The following is a 23,508-nucleotide window of genomic DNA, read 5'->3' as shown; positions in this document are numbered from 1 at the left end:
TGGCTTTTATCTTATGGATTAGACTCAAATAGACAAGCATCAATAACTGTGATGTAACATGAGGGCTAGCATGTTCCTAGAGACAGCTGCCCTTCAATCTGGTCTTTTAGCAATTGCCTGGCAACCTCTTCCTGCATGCACTGTCAGGACAATCTCCTAGGCCAGCCAAGAAAAAGCCCTGCCCTTTATCCCTTCCCTAGCCCACATCTCACAATATGTTCTTAGCCAAAAGGTCACCAGATGTCTAAAGGTAGACAGATCAGTAAAAATCCATCATCATTATCAGAGAAAAAGGAAGGGGGCTTCCGGTGTTAACTAAAAACATTACAATTATATTCAAAAGAGGGCAGTATTATAATTTGTGAACAGTGGACACAGCACACTGATGTAGCTTTTTGGCAATGAAGCAACTGGAAAGAACTCTCTGGACTTAAATTTCTTTTTCTTATTAAATTAATACCAAATCCAAATGCCCACGAAGATGTGGAATAGATGTTATCTAAATGTGAGTTCCTTCTTCGTCCTTTTGTCTTCTTTCTTTCAGGGTCTTTCCTCTATCATCAGATTCAAAGTAGTTCTACTTAACTCTCCCCATTTTCCCTCAAATATACATTTCCACACAAATTAAGCAGAAAGATAAGAATAGAGACTGTGGATATGTTGATTTGCTGCCTGGCTTACTTATATTCTGCCTTAATTTACCAATACAAAGTATAGGCTGATTTTTATGGTGGATTCAGATCAACTCGTACAACTATGAGCAGTACTAACTTAAAATATCCATTACATCATGAAATGAGACTTTAGCACAGTATCAAGAATACCCAAATTATCTTCTGATCACTATTTATTTTAAAACAACACACAACCCATCACCCACAGATTACAGACCCAAATGACACTGACAAAGGATGGTAAAAAGATATCCAGCTGTGAGTAGTCCAGCCAGTTGTGTTGGAGGAAGAGGTCACAGCTACAAGGAATAGAAACCCACATCTACAAGAGATAGATCAAACTGCTTTGTAAAGGAAGAGGGAGAGCTTTTGGAGCAGAGGCCTGAAGAGTGGTTGGCAGCATACTGACCATTCCCTGCTGGAAGCTATAGCCAGTTTGGACTACCAAGGAGGACATGACTCAGAGCAAAGGCATATGCTGGCATTCCTAACAGCCCAATATATTGGACAGTCATCCTAATGGCATCCTCTTGATTGGCAGCTGGGGTTATTCCAAGGAACTCCTTGATGGCCTTCATCAGTACTTGGAATTCCCTTCTATGTAATTCTTGCTGACTGAAAGACTCAAAGCTAAGCAATTAATCTGTTTCTAAGGCAACATTAAAGCAACTATAAATCCTTATCCACTACCAAGGCAAGCACTTCCAAATGTTTCTAGACAAAGAGATGATGCCAGAGGATGAAGGCTTTTCTCATCTGACCATCTCACCTAAAGTGAAAATTACTGCCCTGGCTCCAGCCTCAGGCTATCAGACCATGGCCAGACTTCAGGAAAAAAAAAAAAACCTCATTTATACAGAGACCCTCTACTAATACCTAATTTTCCCCTCCAAAGAAAGTTTCCTCTCTGCTGTTTAATACTATGGGACAGGTGCTGAAGGGGATGGGCTATGAGCGGTCACATCATAGGCTCAAGCCTTTCTCTTAAACTCACAAAACAGAAGTCAGGCCCCTGCCTTATGACCAAAAATACCCGCTGAAATTGTCCAGGAAATGAAGAAACTAGGGTGAAGGTAGGCAATGTGGTCACAAAAGGAAAGATAGACTTAGGATATAAAATAATGAAGTTGTTGAAAACTCATGAGATGCACCGTTGGCCCTTTCCCCTACTTTATTTTTCGAGATAGCACTTATTACTTTTTTGTTTTTGTTTTTGAGACATAGTCTTTCTCCTGTCCCCCAGGCTGGAGTGCAGTGGTATGAATTCGGCTCACTGCAGCCTGTGCCTTCCAGATTCAAGCAATTCTTCTGCCTCAGCCTCCCAAGTAGCTGGGATTATAGGTGCCTGCCAACCATGCTCGGCTATTTTTTTTTTTTTTTTTTTTTTTTGTATTTTTAGTAGAGACAGGGTTTCACCATGTTGAACTCCTGACCTTAGGTAATCCGCCTGCCTCAGCCTCCCTAAGTGCTGGGATTACAGGCATGAACCACCACGTCTGGCCAGCTCTTATTACTTTTTACATGCTATCTATTTTATTCAATGGTTCTATTTATTGTCTTTCTCTCTTCAAAAGATGCAACTCTCTAAGGGCAGGGATTTTCGTTTCTTTTTTTCATTGAGGTATTCCCAGTTCCCAGAGCACAGCCTGGCACATAGAAGATGCACAACATCTGCTTATTGAATGAGTAAAGTAATGCTCACAGGGTCATGTGCTGATTCACCAGATCTCCAGTGGTAAACCAGAATCTGGGAAATGGGCCTAAGCATTTGCAGTTAAAAAATGTTGTCTGTGTGAAATGGTTGCACCCTAACACGAGCAGAGTTCAAAATCAGATTGTAAAGTCAATGTCAGTGTTAGGAAGAGAGGAAACACATGATTCAGACTCATGAGCAAAGACTCTTGGGCTGGAAAGACTGATCTCCAGCATAACGAGAACACCTGGGCCCTGACATTTTCCCCACAACCTGGGTGTGTGTCTTCCAGCATCAGCCCTGGCTTGCTTATTTTATATGCTCTGTTAAGAGGGCCCTAACACTTTGGACATACTCAAGGAAGTACATCTTCCCATCCTTCCAATACAATTAAAAGACACATATTCAAGCACAACAAAAATCGCCTTCATTGTAGAGGCCCTACACAAGGGAAAGAACACCAAGCATTTAAATTTAAATATTAATCTGCATGCTAACACGGAAATATGGGTAGAAAAAAGAAAGCTGGAGAAGAGAGAGTCTTTCAATAGAAAATAAATAAAAAAGAATGTAGAAGGAAGATGCTCTGATAATCTTCGGCTCCATGTGAAGTTAGCCAGGTTTGTCCTCTAATTCATTATGCCAGAACCACAGAGCAGGGTTTAAGGGCCCTACTCAGGGCACTGATGGCAATAATGACTGAAATCATTGACTGAGCATCTACTTGTCCCAGGTACTGTGCTAATTATTCTGTATTCACTGTCCCTGACTTTTCTGATGATACTACAAGGAGATATTATCATTCGCATTTTACAAATGAGAAAAATAAATTGTTCATGAAAGTAAGCTGGCTAGAGTGACAGAACTAGAATTTTAATTCAGGCATTTTGCATTAAACTATAACGATTTCCAAAATGGCAGACACTTTTTATTTTCACGACAATAAGTTAACAATGTTTTCTGGGGACAAAGAGCTCAAGATTTAGGTACTTAACCTGCCATGCTGCCCCTTCTTCCCACCTGAATAAATGAGTGTAGGTTGCATTAGCTCATCAAGGATCCTCACATGTTTCCACTCCTGCCTGATGCCTTCCCACTCCCCAAGTAAGTATTGTAAGCACTTCTATTCATCACATAGCAAGGGAAAGATGATCCATGTGGAGGATCATCAGCCGAAGACAGAGGTCTGAAATCACTCCAAACTCATGTAGTAAACTCAAGGTTTTTCCATTTGGTCAGGAGAAAAGCAAATGAAGAAAGAATCCCTAGCAGTAAGCAAGCAAAACTAAAATAAAAGAGGGGAATGGATAATGAATGGGAGCCAGGGAGAATGATACAGAATGTTGCTATAACAAGCAGGTTAACACTTTGCTCTAATAACAATAATTCAGTATTTTTTAAAAAAGAATTTCATTGCAGCTCAAAAATTTACTGTCTTGGGGGTCATTTTTTTTAACATCTTAAATTTAAGCCAAAAAGTAATCCAAAGAAATGCAAAAACAACACATTCGTTTATGGTTTTATCTGCCAAGCTTTTCTTAGCCACTCATATATGCCAGACACTGTGTTTCAAAGATAAATAAAACATATCTCCAAAGGAGCTTGTATTCTAGTGGGGCACTGGCAGAATCAAGGAGTGAGTCCCTTCTGTGGAAACCAGGACCCTTCCATTACTAGAGATTCACTGAAGACAAGAGACTTTCCTGGCATTTGAACAGTGACACTGAGCACTGAAGTGGACTACCTAGTCCCCAGGTTAATGTACCTTGAGTCTTGAGTTAATAAACCCAGCATCCTAGAAATCTCGGACTGCTCAGACTGTGGTCCTGCAAGCTAGAGATTTCAATTATAATGAGCTCCCAGAGGCAGAGCCTTGGACTCTGTAAATCTTTCAAAAGTCTCCTGATAGACAACGGTAATTCTTTCACATAATAATTGTTCACCACTAACCCTGAAGAGAAACAGCAGCCTTTCTTTGAAGTTTGACCTTAAACACTGAAAAAGAATGAGGTCATATACATGCTTTTATATCTAGGTCACCAAAAAGGATTTTCTACCTAAAACTATTTCCCCAATAGCTGGTTGACATTTAATCTTAAAAATCTGTATATATAGTGAGCCCTTCCTATGTTTCTAGTTCTAGAGGGAATGAACCCTTCATTTATTCATCAAGCCTCTATGGAGTAGCTTCTATGAGCAAAGCACCATAACAGACACTACAGGGATTGCAAATATGATTGACACATGGTCCCTGTACTTACTAAACTTACAGTCTGCACGCGACAGTTACTCCAATGACCATTAATACTAGGAAGAATTGACAAAATTTCATAAAAGGAAGGGATGGGAAGGATGACAACGGCTAGAGAATGTGACAGGACATTCTAAAAGGAAGAAATGATATGGACAAAGGCATAGAGCAATGATTCTCCAACTTCAGTTCACCTAAGAATCACCTGGGAAAGTAATTAAAATGCAGTTAACTGGGCCCTATAATCAGATACAGTTGAGGAATCTCCAAATTTGAATTTTAACAACAATCCCAGGTGATTGTGATGTAGGTGGTCTTGGACCACCCTTTGTGAAGTGTAAGGCAGAAAGAGCAGAACTGAGTAGAAGCACAGGAACAGCATACAGGGCATGGGGCTTGTTTAGCAAACAGACTGGAAGTGCGTGTCTGAAAATCAGAAAACAGTGTTTGTTCTAATATCAGTAAGATGTTGATGTTAAGTAATATGCCAGCTGTGCTTTCCCTCTCACAGACTGGGTCTCCAGGCAGGATCAAAATATGAAGCCCCTTAGTGAATATGTGTCCAGGAGGTGGGGGACTAGAGGGCAGAGGAGGACAGATCTTAATAGGAGAAAAGAGGGGCCCCAAAAGGGAGATTAAAGCACTGGAGGTAATATAAAGTTCCTACTTCATGATGTTGCTGCAGGTGTTTTGTCTTCTCTAAGAAGAAACAAGCAAGGATTGCTAGGTCACTACATTGGCAGGTGACAAAGACTTAGGATAAAGGGACATCTTCAGAGACCTATTCAGTTTCTATACCCAAACCCTAAGTAGAGGTAGAAAACATGCAGAAACATGAACCCCAAAATGAAGTACTGAGTAGTAAGGAAAGCTGTGCTCTTCAAATGACAAGTTCTTTAGGGGGCAGCCCCTACTCTTTTTCTTCATTTCAACTCAAGAACGAATCCCTGTGGTCACTCTTTCTACTTTCTAGTCTGCCTCTTGTAACTTGGGATGTTTAATATAGAATCCAATCTCAAGTTGAATGACAGTCAATCCAGCAAGATTTTTTTCTTTTTTCTTTTTTAATCTTTTTTAACAAGGTAAATGCTGGTTGTGTGAGCAGAGGCTGGTGAATTTCATCGGCTTTTTCCGTGAGTCATTAAGATTCATCTTCAAGTAGATAGCATTTCAGAAGACAGAATCCTATCAACTTGAGGTTTGTAAGTCTTACATTTTCCTGCATAGTTTCAAATTACAGTCCTTGAAAGAATAAGCTGTTCTTGAAAAGAGTGGAAGTAGGAAGTAAAAAGAAACATATTTTAAAAAGTCAAGGTGATGGGTGCTCACATAAGGGTGACTCTCCATCAGTGTTGTATGCTACAATTTTCTAAAGTTCCTGACAATATACTCAGTGACAAGGTTCTAACACCAAGTGTCTATTTACATATTACAATATTGTATATTATATATTACCTATTACAATACACTTTAAAAATAAAACTCACCTTAGAAAGAAACTAGTCAAATCTTATTATTTAGAGGACCAAAGGGAGTGTTGGTGACATGGGAAAACACAACATTCTTACAGAAATCTAGTAGAGAAATACATGGTTTTTCTCTACTAGCTAGGGCATCTAGTGAATATGTTCTTTAAACCAATCTTATATACCTGTGTTTGAAAAATTATTAAAATTGGCTTAAGTGGTATGGTTTTAACGTCAGTAACTATGCTGACACTGCTAGATTATTGTCTTTTGGTGATAGATGAGGATTATAATAGATGTGAATTTATCTATCACAAAGGTGGTCCTAAAAGGAGCCATTGAAAAAGGTAGAGAAAAAAGTCACTGGAGGAAGAAGTGCTATTTAATAATTTCTTTAGCAATTGAAGATAATTTCTATCTATGAAGCCTTTGCTAATGCAACAATTATTTTCATCAATATCAATTATTAATAAGAGAACATTCATTCATTAAAAAAAAATCAAACGTCTTTTATGTATATAGCAAAGTGCGAGGCATTGGGGCTAGAACCATGAGATAGACAGACGTAATCTCTCTCCTTAAGGAACTTATTATCTAGCTGGGAAGACAGATGACAGATGTTCATTTAAATTACTACCCAAAATCCATAATTATGTCCATCACATAAACAGAACCAATGACAAAAACCACAGGATTATCTCAATAGACGCAGAAAAGGCATTTGATAAAATTCAACATCGCTTCATGTTAAAAACTCTCAATAAACTAGGTATTGATGGGACATCTCAAAATAATAAGAGCTATTTATGGCAAGCCAATAGCCAATATCATACTGAATGGGCAAAAGCTGGAAGCATTCCCTTTGAAAACTGGCACAAGACAAGGATGCCCTCTCTCACCACTGCTGTTCAACATTGTATTGGATGTTCTGGCCAGGGCAATCAGGCAAGAGAAAGAAAAAAAGGGTGTTCAAATAGGAAAAGAGGAAGTCAGATTGTCTCTGTTTGCAGATGACATAATTCTATATTTAGAAAACCCCAGTGTCTCAGCCCAAAAACTCCTTAAGCTGACAAGCAACTTCAGCAGTCTCAGGAAACAAAATGGATGTGCAAATATCCCAAGCATTCCTATACACCAAAAATAGAAAAGCAGAAAGCCAAATCATGAATGAATTTCCATTCACAATTGCTACAAAAAGAATAAAATATTTGGGAACATAGCTTACAAGGGACGTGAGGGACCTCTTCAAGGAGAACTACAAACCACTGCTCAAGGAAATAAGGGAGGACAGAAATGGAAAAATATTCCATGTTCATGGATAGGAAGAATCAATATTGTGAAAGCAATTTATAGATACAATGCTATTCCCATCAAACTACCATTGACTTTCTTCACAGAATTAGAAAAAAAAAAACTACTTTAAGTTTCATATCGAACAAAAAAAGAGCCTGTACAGCCAAGACAATCCTAAGCAAAAAGAACAAAGCTGGGGGCATCACACTATCTGACTTCAAACTATACTACTACAAGACTACAGTAATCAAAACAGTATGGTACAGGTACCAAAACAGACATATAGACCAATAGAACAGAACAGAGACCTCACAAATAACACTACACATCTACAACCATCTGATCTGCTACAAACCTGACAAAAACCAGCAATGGGGAAAGGATTCCCTACTTAATAAATGGTGCTGGGAAAGCAAGCTAGCCATATGCAGAAAACTGAAACTGGACCCCTTCCCCACACCTTATACAAAAATTAACTCAAGATGGACTGAAGACTTAAATGTAAAACTAAAAACCATAAAAACCCTAGAAGAAAACCTAGGCAATACCATGCAGGGCATGGGTATGGGCAAAGACTTCATGACTACATCACCAAAAGCAATTGCAACAAAAGCCAAAATTGACAAATGGGATGTAATTAAACCAAAGAGCTTCTGCATAGCAAAAGAAACTAGCATCATTTTCTTAATCCAGTCTATCATTGTTGGACATTTGGGTTGGTTCCAAGTCTTTGCTATTGTGAATAGTGCCGCAATAGTGGTGGGGTGGGAGGAGGGGGGAGGGATAGCATTAGGAGATATACCTAATGCTAAATGACTAGTTAATGGGTGCAGCACACCAGCATGGCACATGTATACATATGTAACTAACCTGCACATTGTGCACATGTACCCTAAAACTTAAAGTATAATAATAATAAAATAAAATTAAAAAAAACAAACAAATGTATAAATCTTTTTACTAAAAGTGGTAATTCAAAAAAAAAAAAAGAAAAAAGAAAAAGAAACTAGCATCAGAGTGAACAGGCAACCTACAGAATGGGAGAAAAACTTTGCAATCTACCCAATCTGACAAAGGTCTAATATCTGGAATCTACAAGGAACTTAAATTTACAAAAAAAAAAAAAAAAAAGAAAAAAGAAAAAAACATGAAAAAGTGGACAAAGGATATGATATGAACAGACACTTATCAAAAGAAGTCATTTATGCAGCCAACAAACATATGAAAAAAAACTCATCATCACTGATCATTAGAGAAATGCAAATCAAAACCACAATGAGATACCATCTCACACCAGTCAAAATGGCAATTATTAAAAAGTCAGGAAACAATAGATGCTGGTGAGGCTGTGGACAAACAGAAATGCTTTTATATTGTTGATGGGATTATAAATTAGTTCAACCATTGGGGAATACAGCGTGGCAATTCCTCAAGGATCCAGAACCACAAATACCATTTGACCTAGCGATCCCATTACTGAGTAAATACCCAAAGGAACAGAAATCATTCTACTATAAAGACACATGTACACATATGTGTATTGCAGCAATATTTACAATAGCAAAGACTTTGAACCAACCCAAATGCCCATCAATGAGAGACTGGATAAAGAAAATTTGGTACATAGACACCATGGAATACTATGCAGCCATAACAAGGAGTGAGATCATGTCCTTTGCAGGGACATGGACGAAGCAGGAAGCCATCATCCTCAGCAAACTAACATAGGAACAGAAAACCAAACATCACACGTTCTCACTCATAAGTAGGAGTTGAACAATGAGAACACATGGACACAGGGAGGGGAACAACACACACTGGGGCTTTTTGAGGGGTTGGGGGCAAGGGGAGGGAGAACATTAGGACAAATACCTAACACATGCAGAGCTTAAAACCTAGATGACAGGTTGATAGGTGCAGCATACCACCATGGCACATCTATACCTATGTAACAAACCTGAACACTCTGCACATATATCCCAGAACTTAAAGTAAAAAAAGAAATCCATAATTATTAACTCGAATAAATGGCTATGGAAGTAAAAATGTGACTATAAAACTAAGTAACAGAGGACTTCACCTACCAGAGTATTAGAAAAAGTTCAGCTGAAAAATAACATCTAAGCTGAGATTTAAAAGACGTTCTGCAGGAAACCAGCCAAAAGGTTGTTAAATTGTAAGGTCTTAGGTGGACACTTTTGTAATTACCCTTTTCTGTAACAGGATTATTCACAGACCTACCTTCTTAGATATGCTGGGGTATGAGATCATGTTTGGAAGGGACAAAAAGTAGCTTCTATAATTTATACAAGACTTTTTCTCTCTGAGGTCAGAGCCATGCAACTGCATTTAATTGCATTCTGCCACACTTATAGGGTCAATGTGGTAGATGGAAGGTTGACTGGTCTAGGGACTAAAAGAAATGAGTGCTGGTCTCAGCTCTACTGACCAGTCGTATGTCCTTGGAGAAGTCATTTTCCCTTAGTATCATCTGTAAAACTGGGAAATTCTGCTAACAATCTGCAGCTATGATATTTGAATCCTACACTTTGGCATTCAATGCCATCTATAATATAACACCTGTCCATCTGTGCAGGTTTACTGTTAGTCAATATATCAGCTAGTAGTCAGCTGAGCTACTAAATGAAAATTACCCAAATATGTACCACATCATCTTTTCTAATGCTTTGATGGTTATCTTCCATGACCCATCTCAAATGTCAAATTTCCCTTATAAAACTACTTTGATTGCTAGGAAGGCCCTTAAACGTCATCTAGGCCAGGTGCAGTAGCTCATGACTATAATCCCAGCACTTTGGGAGGCTGAGGAAGAACTGCTTGAGCCCAGGAGTTCAAGACCAGTCTGGGCAACATAGCAAGACCCCTGTCTCTACAAAAATAAAATTAAAAAATTAGCCAGGCACAGTGACATATGTCTGTGGTCCCAGCTACTCAGGAGGCTGAGCCAGGAGGATTACTTGGGCCTAGGAGGTAGAGACAGCAGTGAGCCATGATCATGCCACTGCACCCCAGCCTGGGTGACAGAGTGAGACCCTGTTTAAAGAAAAGTAAAATTAAAAAGTCATCTGTCTCCCTAGCCCCCACCTTTCCCAGTAAGAAAACTTGGGGCCTGATAACTGAAAGAGACATTTCAAAGCCACATATCTCAGAAGTGATGGAGCTGGGCTCTAAAACAAATTCTGTGAATTTCTAGGCCATTTCTCTTCACACTACGCCAACACCAATTGCTAGGATTCCCCAAGCCCATCAATGTTTCATTTGTGTCTCTCATAATCTATACTGTGTGTGTCAAGAGTTGGCAAACTATGGTTAATGGGACATATTCAACCTCCTACCTGTTCTCCTAAGGCCCACAAAATTAAAATGTTTCTTACCTTTTAAAATTACTGGAAAAAAAAGAATATTTCATGATGTGCAAATTATGTGATATTCAAATTTCAGTGTCCACAAATAACATTTTATGGAACACAGCCGTACCCATTCATTTATATATAATCTATGATTGCTTTCTTGCTATAACAGCAGAGTTGATAAATTATGACAGATCCTATAGTTCACAAAGCCAGAAATACTGACTATCTGGTCATTTAAAAAATCAGCTCTCTGATCTTTGGTATATGCCATTTTGTGTGTACTTATCTTCCTTTACCTTCCTGTGGCAACCCCTTCACCACACCAATCAGTGTATTCACCTGGGGGCACACAGGCAGGAACAAGGCTCTCTCTCACCATTTATATCTTCAGTAATGAGCTAACAGTTGCTGAGCACCCATGTGTCAGAAACTGTTCCAAATATTTTACTAATATTAATTTATTACTCCTCACAAAAAACCACAAGCCTTTTTAATATATTTATTCCCATTTAATAGATGAAGAAAGTAAACACGGAAAAGGCTAAGTAATTAGCACAATGTCAAATATGCCATCTTTTGAATTCAAACGAATGTTGTAACTATCATGAATATGTCTGCTGACCTCAGAGACCTTTAGTCTGAGGACCCTAGGGTGGTTCATTTTGTTAGTCAGTATTCTCAAACTAGATGAAGAGTCATAGTTCCCTTTCCACCCTGAAGAATCCTTATCAGACATTCAGGAATTCCTGAGGCCCAGAAAACACAGGCAAATTTCTGGAGGCTTTCTACACAGGGAAAGAAAAAGAAAAAGAGGTAACTTGGATGAAATGATTTCAGAGTCATAGAACTGGATTCTACTATCTCCTATTTCAGTCTTATAAAATCATTTAATTTTATATGGCCTCCATTTGCTTATTTGTAAAATATAAAAATGAACACAAAGCAAAACTAGGTGATATCAGATGTCTCTTCCAGTGCTAGCCATGGTATGAAGCAACAGAAGGACTGATAAAGAGAAGCTCTTAAAAAGAACTTCTGACAGCTAGCTGCATGTCCAGGGGAAGAAAGGCAGACAGGGAGGAGTCAGGGGGAAAGAAGCACTGACTGCCCAACACTGACTCACAAATTTCAGCTCTGAAGGGTCCATATCCCCCAACATTTGAAAGATCATTTTGGAAGAGTGACTTGAAACTTCTGAGAGACATTTGATGGGTACCTCTCCAAACTGTCTGATGCCACCCACAGTTGGGTCTCTAACACAGCCCCCAGAGGAAGTTAAAGCTTGGATGTAGAGTAAGCAGTCCGATTCTCTCAACCTGCTACCAGGATGGGATGCTATTCATGGAGCACAGCAGAGAACCAAAGGGTGGCCCTGGGTCCTGAGCTTTAAGGGAAAGCTGAAGAAATGGGAAGCTAGAGAAGTTCCAGAAGCTCAACTGTAAAAGCACCAGCACAACCATTTGGTGCTAAAGAGATAAATAAAAACCACCTACCCTAGTAGAGGAAACAGAATCATCACCTTTAATAAAGGAACAAGTTAGCAAGTGGTCTGTCTCTTGCCTCACCTCTGACTGGTACAGCCTCTCTCCTCCAAGGCCATGCTGGAAGTTCATCCTACATTTTGGTTTCAAGTATAAAATGCATTTGTACAATGGCTTATGTTGTTATTTGTTTCAGATCCCGTTTCTGTGGCATGGTCCTGACTGGGACACAGAACGGAATGAAAGGGTCTAGAAACTGTCCTAACATTTCTCCACGGTTACCTTGTCGTAAATAAGCTGGGGCTCTTTGACATGTTTCAAAAGTGGCTAGGCCTTATTTGCTTTCAAAATCCTTTTCACTCTTTCTGAATAGATTAAAATGTTTCCTCCTCCGTGAAACCACGTCCAATGTTCTCTTCTTCCTTTCAACTCCTTCAGCACTTTGCTCAGTTGCAGTGGAGTGATCTTTCTTGCTCAGCCTTGTACTTCAGTATAGGTGTTCTAGACCATGACATCCCTGAGAACAGAGAACAGTGTAGAGCATGGCTTTTGGAGAGCCTTCCTTATTAACCGTTACTTGTAAGCCCTTGGCCCAAGTTATTTCACTGAACCATAGTCTTCATCCTTAAGTCAGAAAAATGATGCTTCCTTATCCTGCAGAATACTCATAAGCATCCAATGAGAAAACGTGTGTAAAGCATTCAGACTAGTCCCTGGCACATAAAAAGTGCTCAACAAATGTCACTAACTTTTCTTCATCATCTGCATTCTTTGAAAAGCCAAGCACAGGGCCTTGTATACACTGAATGCTCCATAAATATCATAATTTGGTTGAAGTAAATTGCTGAATCACTACCTTGTTTGACTTGCTCTCACATTGGATCCAACCAGGAAATTATTAATTGTTCTCACTTACCATGCAATGATATCAACAAAGTAATTACTCTGTCTTTTTTAAAAAATTAAGATGATCTTTAATATTTACATCTAGTTTCCTAGATCTATTACATGTACTAGAAACTATTTGTCTGAATTGGTATCACACTAGCATTTTCTAGGTTATGGGCATTAATACATATTGCAAAATGATAGAGTAGAATCTATTCAAGATTTTAAGGATATAATTTCACTCTAGGGAAAATATTTTGCCCACTCCTCAGAGGACTTAAATGGCTAAATCTTCAAGAAAGTATCAAATTTGTATTACCCTTGCTGCTCTAGAAGCCAAATTTTGGAAAGTTTATCTTTGCCTTTGTCTGGCTACTCTCTATCCGTCCCCATCAACAGCCCCATTCCTGGGCACTCACATCGCCCCAAACTTCCCCACCAAAATGGCCCTGAGTGCACTAACGGGGCAGCAACCTAGTTTTAAATCTCTTTCACATTCTCTGTATTTTCCTGTGTTCCAGGCCCCCAGGACTTTGTCTGCCAGTTGACCTGATAAACCAATCCAAGTTAAAAAAAAAAAAAAAAAAAAAAGAACATATGCTAATGATTTGTGAGAATTAATGGTAGCTCCTTCTCGGATATTTCATTTTATTAGGGTCTATTAGATAGAATTCCTTTATTCAAATGAATGGTTCTAATTGTGAAAGTTTCAGATCCTATTTTGCCCAAGAAATAAATGCTTTGAACCTGGGAATGCTTTGCCCACCCTCAAATCACTGTATAGACTGCTGCCTGCAATGCACTTGCCCTTGATCACAAAAGCATTTTCTTTGCTTCAGCTGCCAGAGCTTTTCCTCTTCCACATGTTCCCCTCCTTCTACTGAAACTCACTAGCAAGTTTCAGGTAAGGTGGAAATGTGATTCACTTAAACTTTTGTCTTGTTACTGTCTACACTCTTGGCTGGGCAGATCAAAGGACAATCACAAATCACTTGAGGCAGCAAGGACTACGAGCAATTGTCTTATAAGTCAATGCACTGGAAAATACATCAGAAAATGGACTGTTTGATTAATAAGTACTACTGAGAACCTAGTCATTGATTAGGTCTTCAAAATATGTATTGTGTAAAACGTATTTTGTAATGTATATGTGTGCATGGAGGACTGGGGATGGAAGATGACAGAGTGGGGAGGCCAGGGAGAGAAAGAGAGAAAGAGAGATTTTGGAAGAGGAAGAAAGAAAACCGAAAGTAATCCTGCTGCACTTAATGAGGCCCCACTGGACTAGTCCTGAATCCAAATCTGAATCTCAAAGGCAGATGCTGAAAGCTCACAATCTCAGAATCTAGTCCATCCCAATGGGTCAGAAAACACCTGATATTTATTTCCACTAAATCTCAGCTATATCTCTAGGGAACAGAAATACCTTCGTTTAAAAAGAAAAGTGGAAATAGCTAGTACAGAAATCCACTGGTTTTGTTAGCCACCGTTACTACCAAGAATTAGAGCCAAAGTGATAGACAGCTAAGGGAGCCATAAGTGATGTCAGATAGGATTCTGGAACCCAGAGAAAGTCAGGCAGAACGTTTGCCACAAGAGGGAGCAATAGAATTTGGTCAGATGGGAGACCATTTGGTAGGGGTTATGATGAGGGGTCTATGAGGTATGGGAGGTTATGATGAAGGATTTAACTACAAGTATGGGTGATATTTGGATAATATTTTAGCAAAACACATTTATCCTTGGAGGCAAAAACAAAAAGATAAAGGGACCAGGAAGAGTAGAGAGATAATAGCATGTTGATTCCTAAATTCTTAGCAAATATAAAGTGACAATTTAATGTTTACTTGAAAGCAACATACACACATACTATGAAAATATAAAACATGCAACATATGTGCTCTAACAGCCTCTTCTAGAGGCTGCATTTCTTTTTCCAGATTTAATTTATATTTCAGTTTGAATTTTGTTTATTGCCAAATTTTTAGGGCAGTCTCCTTCTTACCTATATACTATCCTCCCTGTACCTAAAAGGCATCACAAAGAAAGAACTTGTCTCACTGAATTGCAACATTAAAAACAAAAAACAAACAAACAACAAAAAAAAAAACCACACAGACATTAATGTCCCAAAATGCACTTACTTTGAGACAACCACATCTATGAGCTAAATGAATGCTTTGGCTTGCTTTTTAAAGGGGAATTGCAACTTCCTTGGATCTGCACAGCTTTTCTCATCATTTATTTTGTCAAAGAAATAGATTGAATACTAAGAGGAATCATGCATTTATTTTGCAAGTAAATAAAAGTCTATATTTGCCTGGCAAAAGCATGTTAAACATAGCTTTTTAACAGATGCTGAAGTTCTCTTGGAATATATTTTATTTTTTCAAAACACAGTAAGCTTAACAGAGCAATTAACATAATTCCTGCAAATAGTCCTATAGGTGTTACTGACTATACCTCACTTTCCATTTGTAATTTTATTGGGAGTCAAAGCACTGTTACTCCCATGCTCTTTTCTTCCCCTGGTCAACAAATGGGCTATGTGCTTAATCTGAAACATTACAGTAGGAACCACTATATAATAATAATAAAGTAAATACATAGGTAGATAGATACATAGAAAATAAGCCTTCATATTTTAGTTCATTACTCTCCTCCTTCAGCCCTGTTAAGCTTTCAAGACAGTAGATTAAGTCTGATCATCATGACACTCTTACATCCTTTGTAGCCCTATACAGCTGAACAATAAATAATGGTTTATCTCTGTTCAGTCCTTTTTGTTGCTGTTGTTTTTCTAGGAATTAATCTTTTTTTTTTTTAAAAAAAGACAACAACCATTTTAAGGGGACAAAATCAGGGCTTCTTTTATAGCAGGTGTGAGAAATCTTAGCTAAAGAGCCTTTGAGATCCAAATGGAGTTCTTCAAGCAGGCAGAATTTGTAAAAGGAAAACCATTTAAGAGCACACATCTTGCCTCTTGATGAAATAAGTTGGTCCTCCCCCACCTTCTCACTCGCAAGGCCCCAAAGATGGAGCTAGTTTTCCCTTCCTTCCTCCTGCTTTCACACCCGCCTAATCTCCCAATTAAGCAAGTTTAGCAAACCCAGGGAGCTCAATCCAAGTAACACAGGATTTGAAAGAGGAACCTAAAACCAATCATCCCTCTTCCGGCTTTGTCTTCTTATTCGAAATGAATGAAACATCTAGATTCATTTTCCTCCCTTTTTTTTTCTGACTCGCTGCAGGAGTAGCTTTGAGAGAGAAAGAGAAAGCATGTGAGTGTGAGACAGAGTGTGTGTGTGTGTGCACGCGCGCGCGCTGGTGGGGACATGGGAAACAGAGGTATACTTTCAGAATTCTCTCCTGGTGGCTCCCTCTTTCCCTTGGGAAATCTTCGCACAAGTCTCAGATTGTGCATGTTCAACTGCTCATATCTAGAGATACTCCAGCAATGCCTTTAACCAGATCTGATCAGAAATCTCCACCTACTCGGCTAGAGGCTCCTCCATGATCAGGACGCTTGTACTGTCTTCACCACATCTGTCATTTTTTAAAAAGCTTCTTCCACTACACCTCCCACTGATATCCTTTTTTTCTCTTTTTAGTCTTTACACCTCCAGCAGGACAAAGTTTGTATTGTTATATTCACAACTACTAGTAGCTGACTAGCAGGAGAGAGAGAGAGCGGCTTCAGGAGAGCCAGGTTCGGGGGCTTCAAAAGGATACCTAGTGCAAAGCACGACTTTCCAGTGACTGCATACAACATGCACATTGCTCTCTTCTAAAAATGCTTTGTTAAATTTCATCACCCCTGTTCTCAACTCAACCACTACCACTTTGGAGAGGGAAATACAAATTGCCAGCCCAAGCCATTCATCAAACAGCAACAGAATCCACGGGGTGGTGGGGGGGATAGAGAAGAGGCGGGGGCGATGCAGGGGGTGGATTTAAAGAATCAAGGATGCACACGTACTGTATTTTCAAGAGCATCGCCTGGGCGGATTTGGTTTCTTTGGCCGGCTGTCCAGCTATAAGACCGCCCTCTTCTTCATTAAGGAGGAGCCAAAAAGGATATCTTCACATCTCAGAACACAGACCATTTCCCCCAAGAGCCAGCAAAGCTCCAGAGGCAGAGAATGCAGCTGCAAAGTTCCCTTCCAATCTCTTGGGGAAAGATGCCTGTGTGTGCAGAATCCCCAAAGCACACCACGGCACAGTGCCCAGAGACGTGGACCCCGCAGCCCACTCCCTGCTACCCCCTACATTTCTTCCTCGTCTGTCTCTGCCCCGCCACACCTCCCTCCTCTCCGCAGTCCGTGGTGAATGAGCACCCAACGCCCGCTGGAAAACAGGGGGCTCGGAAATGTGGCCTTGGGGAAAGACCCCAGGGATTACCGGAAGGAGGGACGTCCGCGGAGAAGAGTCCAGTGGGTGGGGACGCCTGGATCCCCAGCAGCGCTGCATTCGGGGTGGACTTAGCTCTTCGCGCCCTGAATCCTCAGAGCCCAGCGCGGTGCAGGGTGCAGCATCTCTCCTTAGCAGCCCTTTCTTCCTCCGGCAGCCTGCACTGGCAGGCAGGCAGGCACCCTCACGCCCAGACGCACCAGCCCGAGCAATTTCACTCTGGGAAGCGCGGACACCCAGAAAAATGTGCAGGCGCGCACACACCACATCACACACACACACACACAAATTTAGAAGCCGCTCGTTTGCCAAAGCAGAGGGAATTGTAGCCTTATGGGCAGCAAATGGAAAATAGTTCTCGGTCTCTGACCAAATGCCTTCTGCCTGCCCATCATAAGATCCTACCTGGTTTGGGGAGTGTGAATGGATTCTTCCTCCGTTCCTCCACGCTAGTAGGAAATACGGCGCACTCCCTCCTTTTAAACAGCTCCCGATCAGGAAGAGGTCGCTCCCATCTTCTGTGGGAAGCACAAAGCAGGCGGCGGCGGCGGGCTGACTCCCGTGCAGCGCCGGCGCGAGCGGGAGCGGCGGCAGCGGGCAGCGGTGCGCGCGGGCGGGAGGCAGGCGCGGAGGCCGGGAGGCTGGGAGGGCCGGGGCCCGGGCGGCGCGCGCGCTCCCCCTCCCTCCCGCGCACACTCGCCCGCCCGCCGCCCGCAGCCTCGCACTCGCTCACACGCGCGCTCGGCCCCGCGGCCGCCGGGCGCCCCGGGGCCCCCTGCGCGCCCCTTGGGCTCCCCGGGCGATCGCGTCGGGGCAGAGCCGGCGCGTTTCTGGAGCACCGAGCGGGTGGGGAGACCTTCCAGCCTCCCAGCCTCTGCCGGCGAGCAGCTTTTTCGATTTCCTGCCGGCTCTCGGCCCCGCAGTGCGTTGTGGCCGCGCGCTAGCGCTGTCTCCCGCACCCAGCCCATCGATGACACGCGCACACAGGCGCTGCAACTTTTCTTTTGAACCCTCTTCTTCTCTTCCGCAGACAGAACCCTGACCCCCAATTCGCCTACCCGTTTCTCACCTCTGACTTCGTTAATCCAACTATCTTTCTTCCCCCACTTCCTGCCCTTCTGCTAAAGGAAGCTTTCTTTTAGCAAAAGGATCTGGGCATATATCAATGATTTTTTTTTTTTTAATCCTCACCCTGTGTTTTCGTACGTATCAGATATGCACAACTATACGCTGGCTACTAGATGCTGACACAAGCAAACAGGGATATTGGGGGTAGGGTGTCCCCCGGCCAAGAACTGGGACAGAGTCTCTGTGTTGGTATTTGCCTCAAACATGCGGCTCACCTGGGAGTAAAGACCCAGAGTCTGTTTCGTGTAAAAGCCGTGCTGGTTTTAAACTACAGTGAGGAGTAAAAGCCTAGCATTAATGTTGAGTGGGGAAAGACCTAATGCAGCAATCGACGAACCATTCTTTGCCCTTTCCAAGAGAAGCATTATCATTGCCAATAAATCACTTTCCCCATAATTAATAAAGGAGCACTGCACCAGGCCTTTCCTCTCTTGACAGCTCATTCATTCTTACAAACCCTTAATGACTTCACGTGGTGAAAGGCTAGACCTACTGTGGAGTTCACTAGCTTCCAAACCTGGCTGCGCATCACACACACCTGGGAATGTAGTCAGATGCTGTAGAATCTGAGGCCGAATCTGATGCAGACTCTCCCGTTGTAGGTCTCAAATGGGGCTCCAAATTAGTATTTTTAAAACACCAGTTGCTATCGGCCACTAGTGTCGTTTGCCAAGGTGTGTGTGTGGGAGGAGGGGGGGGGGTCAGGAGCAGCTACTTGGGGAAGGTGGGAGAAGGAGGGACCTGCAGAGCACCAGGCAGAAAGTTAAAGTTTTTTTTCGTGGAGACGTCCCCCCGTACTTACAGTGCAACCAGGGCAGTCACCACGACCGACAGATTCTGACTCCAGGAACCTCAGTTTGCCTCCGCAACAAAGAGGGAGCGGAATGGAAGAAATAGCCTCTTCTGCCCCTGTGCCAGTGGCTCTCAATCCTCCTTGCACCTCAGAATCTCCTGGGCCGTTTTTAAAAATCCCAGTGCTTAGGCCACACCCCCAAACTGATTAACTTTGACTCTCTGCAGGTGGGCCCCAGACAGCCTTGATTTGTTTTTAAGATGCCTGGTTGATTCCTATGTGCAGTGAAGGTTGAGAACCACTGCTCTAGGCCAATACTCCTCAAACATGAATGTGAGTATGAATCACATGGGGATTGCAGATTCTTTTTCAATAGACCTGGAGCAGGCCTGGGGTAGGCAAGTGTTGAAGTGATGCTGAGGCCGTCTGAATGAGGACCTCACTTTAATTAGTCGGGTCTATTGCCAGCAGTCATGGATACTGGCTTTGTAGAGGACACTCTAAGCTGCTTCGTGTCTTATAAAATTTGCAGGAATCGTTCTTGCCTAAGAACATTTTTCTTTCCTTGCTATAAGTTAAATTTTCTTGGAAGCTACTTTCCACACAAACTCGGTTAGACTGCACTTACTAGTGGATATAAACAGAATGACCTGTGGGGAGACAGAAGGTCACTGTCTCTTTTAGAATATGTCCTCTACCAAAAATTACTTAGAGTCCCTGAATTTAAGGCAGTGTGAGTAGCAGATATTTGGCTCACACTCAATGAAAGGGGCTTGGAGAGAAAAGTGGCTGCCTTCTAAATAACACTAAGGAAAGCTTATAACTAAAGACTCCACTCAATAGGAAATAGGACACAGCCAAATGAAGGAACCAAGAGAAAGCTAAATGAAAATGTGAGTGGGCCATATTTCATTGGAATGGATTTTGTGGAAAGAGTGTAGCCTCTTATTGCTATGATGGGCCACTTAGTGAAAGCTGAGATTTTCTTGAAATTTTAGGCATGTTTGTGACACGGAGTGACAAGAACCCTGTTCTTTAAATGTTTATATTCCAGTGATGCCCAAAGTCTGTCTTAAGATTTTTTTTTTTTTTTTTTTTTTTTTTTGCTTTGACCATTGAAATAGAAAGGCTACATCTTGGCCATTTGATTCTTCCTCTTTTCCAATCGAAACTGCTTTTTAGACTGATTTGGATTCTTGGAAAAAAAACAATATTAAATGGTCTTCTGTTTATCTAGAACTATTGGAGAGGCAGCCTAGTGCCTAGTGATTTGGCATCCTTTTTGGTTCAGTCAGTTTCTGAGTCCCTAATTTTCTTTGCCTTTCATTTCTCTTTAAAGGCATTTTTATAATGGTTCCAGGGCCCCAAGGCAAATCAAACCTTTTGCTCCCTCCTAAATGTCATACATGAGTGAGTTTTTATTGCGAGAATTATCAAAGGCTGCATCACAGGCACAAGGCTGAGGAAGACGATGGCTCTAAGAAAGGAAAAAGTGAGGCTGCTGCAGTCTGTGGCTTTGGAAAGAAGACATGTTGAATGGAGGAAGGTGGTAATTTACATTCTAATAGCAGTAATGTTTCTTAATTGCAGTCTTCCATATTGATTGCCATTCTTTCCTCTGGACTTGGAATTAAGAGTCACCGGGTCTCCACTGTTATCTAACCAAAGCAATACGACACAACCATTCAGGGGACTCCACAGGGATATCACTAAGATTTGATATACTCGAAAGATGTTCTGATGTTCACAAACTATTTCCTAGGAAACCTTCAGGGGATCTGTTAGCAAACTCATTTTCAGACCAAGTGTAAATATTGTGAATTAGGCCCTACTTTTTATCTAGTCTATAGAAAATTTAGACATGTTATCAGGTTACCAAGATTTTTAAAAATATTTAATAGTTTACTAAAGCACTCAATATGTTTTCATCATAGGGAAAACAAGCACAATACTCTGTTTAAATTCCTTTCATTTTTACTTTGAATTACATAAATCAGAGGTACCTCTATTGTCTCTTCCATTGCTTCGGGCTTCTGAAATATGTTAATATAGTCTTAGTCGTCCCTCACCTCATTTCTTACTCTGCCAGTCTTCACTAATCACCTATCTGTTCAGTCACAGGCTCAGTTTCATAGTGATTTCTACATAAGAAAATGTTATTATATAATAGCACCCCTAGCGTGGCCAGTGAGTGGAGCTTAGAATTAGCCATTTTTCCATACCTAAGAATCTCAGGTGAACCATTGGGTTCCCAGTTTTGTTCTTTAGGTTTTCTTTGCTGATGAGTAGATCCAGGGTTCTTTGCTTTGGGGATGACTTTGAGAATTCTTTGTTGACTTCTAAGTCCTGTTGTTCCTCTTCCCTGGAGACTTGTTCCTGCAGTTAAACTTTTACTTCTCTGTTTTGTTTTGACCAACTGAACACCACTCTTGTACCTCACCCAATTGTAAGCCCTGCTACTGCACAACAGTCCACAGACTGGGGCAGCCTTCCTGGCAGACTTACAGTCACAACTCTCCTCCTCTCTGCATTACCGTGGGGTCAACCACTTCCTCTGAGTCGCCAATGAATTTGTCACAGTCTTTGGACATCAGGGGCCTGCAATTCTACATTTGAGCAACTGATATTAAAGAATTGGGTTTGGGCTGGGCGCGGTGGCTCACGCCTGTAATCCCAGCACTTTGGGAGGTCGAGGCGGGTGGATCACGACGTCAGGAGATCGAGACCATCCTGGCTAACATGGTGAAATCCCGTCTCTACTAAAAATACAAAAAATTAGCCGGGCGTGGTGGCGGGCCCCTGTAGTCCCAGCCACTTGGGAGGCTGAGGCAGGAGAACGGCGTGAACCCAGGAGGCGGAGCTTGCAGTGAGCAGAGATCACACCACTGCACTCCAGCCTGGGTGACAGAGCAAGACTCCGTCTCAAAAAAAAAAAAAAAAAAGAATTGGGTTTGTACAAAATCCTGAGACTTCTGTTTTTCATTTCTGCCCCTTATTAAATTAAGGAAATATGTAGTCTCTATCCTGCAGCTTTATCAATGGTAACTCAATGGCAGAATCATTATCTAGAGCTATTAATTAGAGGTCAGAAAATAATAGCAGATTGGTTAAGAGCCAGGGCTTTAGAGTCAGAATATCTGTGTTAGATTCTCAGATCCAGCTGTGTGACCTTGGGGAAGCTTCTTAACCTCTTAAATCTCAATATCTTTGTTTGGAAAACATGGATCATAAACTCTCCCTCAAGGTGCTGTGGGAAGGATAAAATGTATATAGGATGCTTGGCATAGTTCCTGATCATAGTAATTGCTCAGCAAATGATATTGCTGTTATTATTACTGGTAAAGTTTCATAAACATGATGTCAATGTAAATTTTAAAATTTCTATATAATTAGATTCTACATAATCAGGTCATCCAATTATTGATATTGATTATGCTGTTGTTTTTGTTATACAGAGTTCTATGCAATGAATAATCCAGAAAAATATACATTTCTACATCAAGAGAGTACTTTTCCTCTCTGTAATGAAAAAAGCTGCTTGTGAACTTTCTGATTTTGTAAGTACATAGTGTGGTTAGTGATTGATTAAAAGAGGCAATGAATTCTTCTCTCCTTCACAATAATTCTGTTCCCTTATGTCTGGGTATCAATTTGATCTTATCTCTATTATAAACTGAGGGTAGAATTTCAAAGACAGCCATTTTACGCAAATCCTGCTACAACTAAAATTTTGATTGTCACATTACATTAATTTTATTAACTGGGAACTTTTTCTGTAGGGCATAAACTTCTTCACTAAGTTTACACAACACACTTTCCTCAACATTGATTCAAGGACTCTTCATCAAATAGGGGCTCAAGATAAGCTCCCTGGGGTGCTTTGTACCAGGCAGTTGTTCCCTACAATCCAGTTCAGAAGCAATGTCCCTGCGAGATTACACTTCAGCCTTTTTCATAAATCTCTTTTCCAAGGCACCGTTTATGATATATATCTCCCTCGCTGTATCTTCAATTGCTGGTCACTGATTAGACTCTTCTGAGAGCTGCCACTGTTTTA

The 23,508-nt window shown here is 41.1% G+C and overlaps 1 protein-coding gene across 22 annotated transcripts in view; it reads right to left on the bottom strand.

The window, feature by feature from the left end:
• Positions 1 to 23,508, bottom strand: part of SLC8A1 (solute carrier family 8 member A1) — a 414,873-nt gene that overhangs the window by 336,508 nt on the left and 54,857 nt on the right. For 8 of the 22 annotated variants that reach the window (XM_054677789.2, XM_054677790.2, XM_063789127.1 and 5 more), the window contains exon 1: positions 17,522 to 18,116. The exons of 4 other annotated variants lie outside the window; for them this stretch is intronic. In XM_054677789.2, the coding sequence (XP_054533764.2) occupies positions 17,522 to 17,590 (69 nt within the window). In that variant the 5' untranslated portion in view covers positions 17,591 to 18,116. Of the gene's footprint in view, positions 1 to 12,514; positions 12,536 to 17,521; positions 18,195 to 19,460; positions 19,602 to 23,508 lie in introns of those variants that run through there. 10 more of the 22 variants (XM_016948408.4, XM_009442387.5, XM_009442385.5 and 7 more) reach the window with 7 other exon arrangements.

Source organism: Pan troglodytes, chromosome 12 (genome assembly GCF_028858775.2).
Source record: "Pan troglodytes isolate AG18354 chromosome 12, NHGRI_mPanTro3-v2.0_pri, whole genome shotgun sequence".
NCBI lineage: Eukaryota > Metazoa > Chordata > Mammalia > Primates > Hominidae > Pan > Pan troglodytes.
Note: the sequence above shows the minus strand (reverse complement) of the source record. Positions and strands in the feature narration are given on the sequence as shown.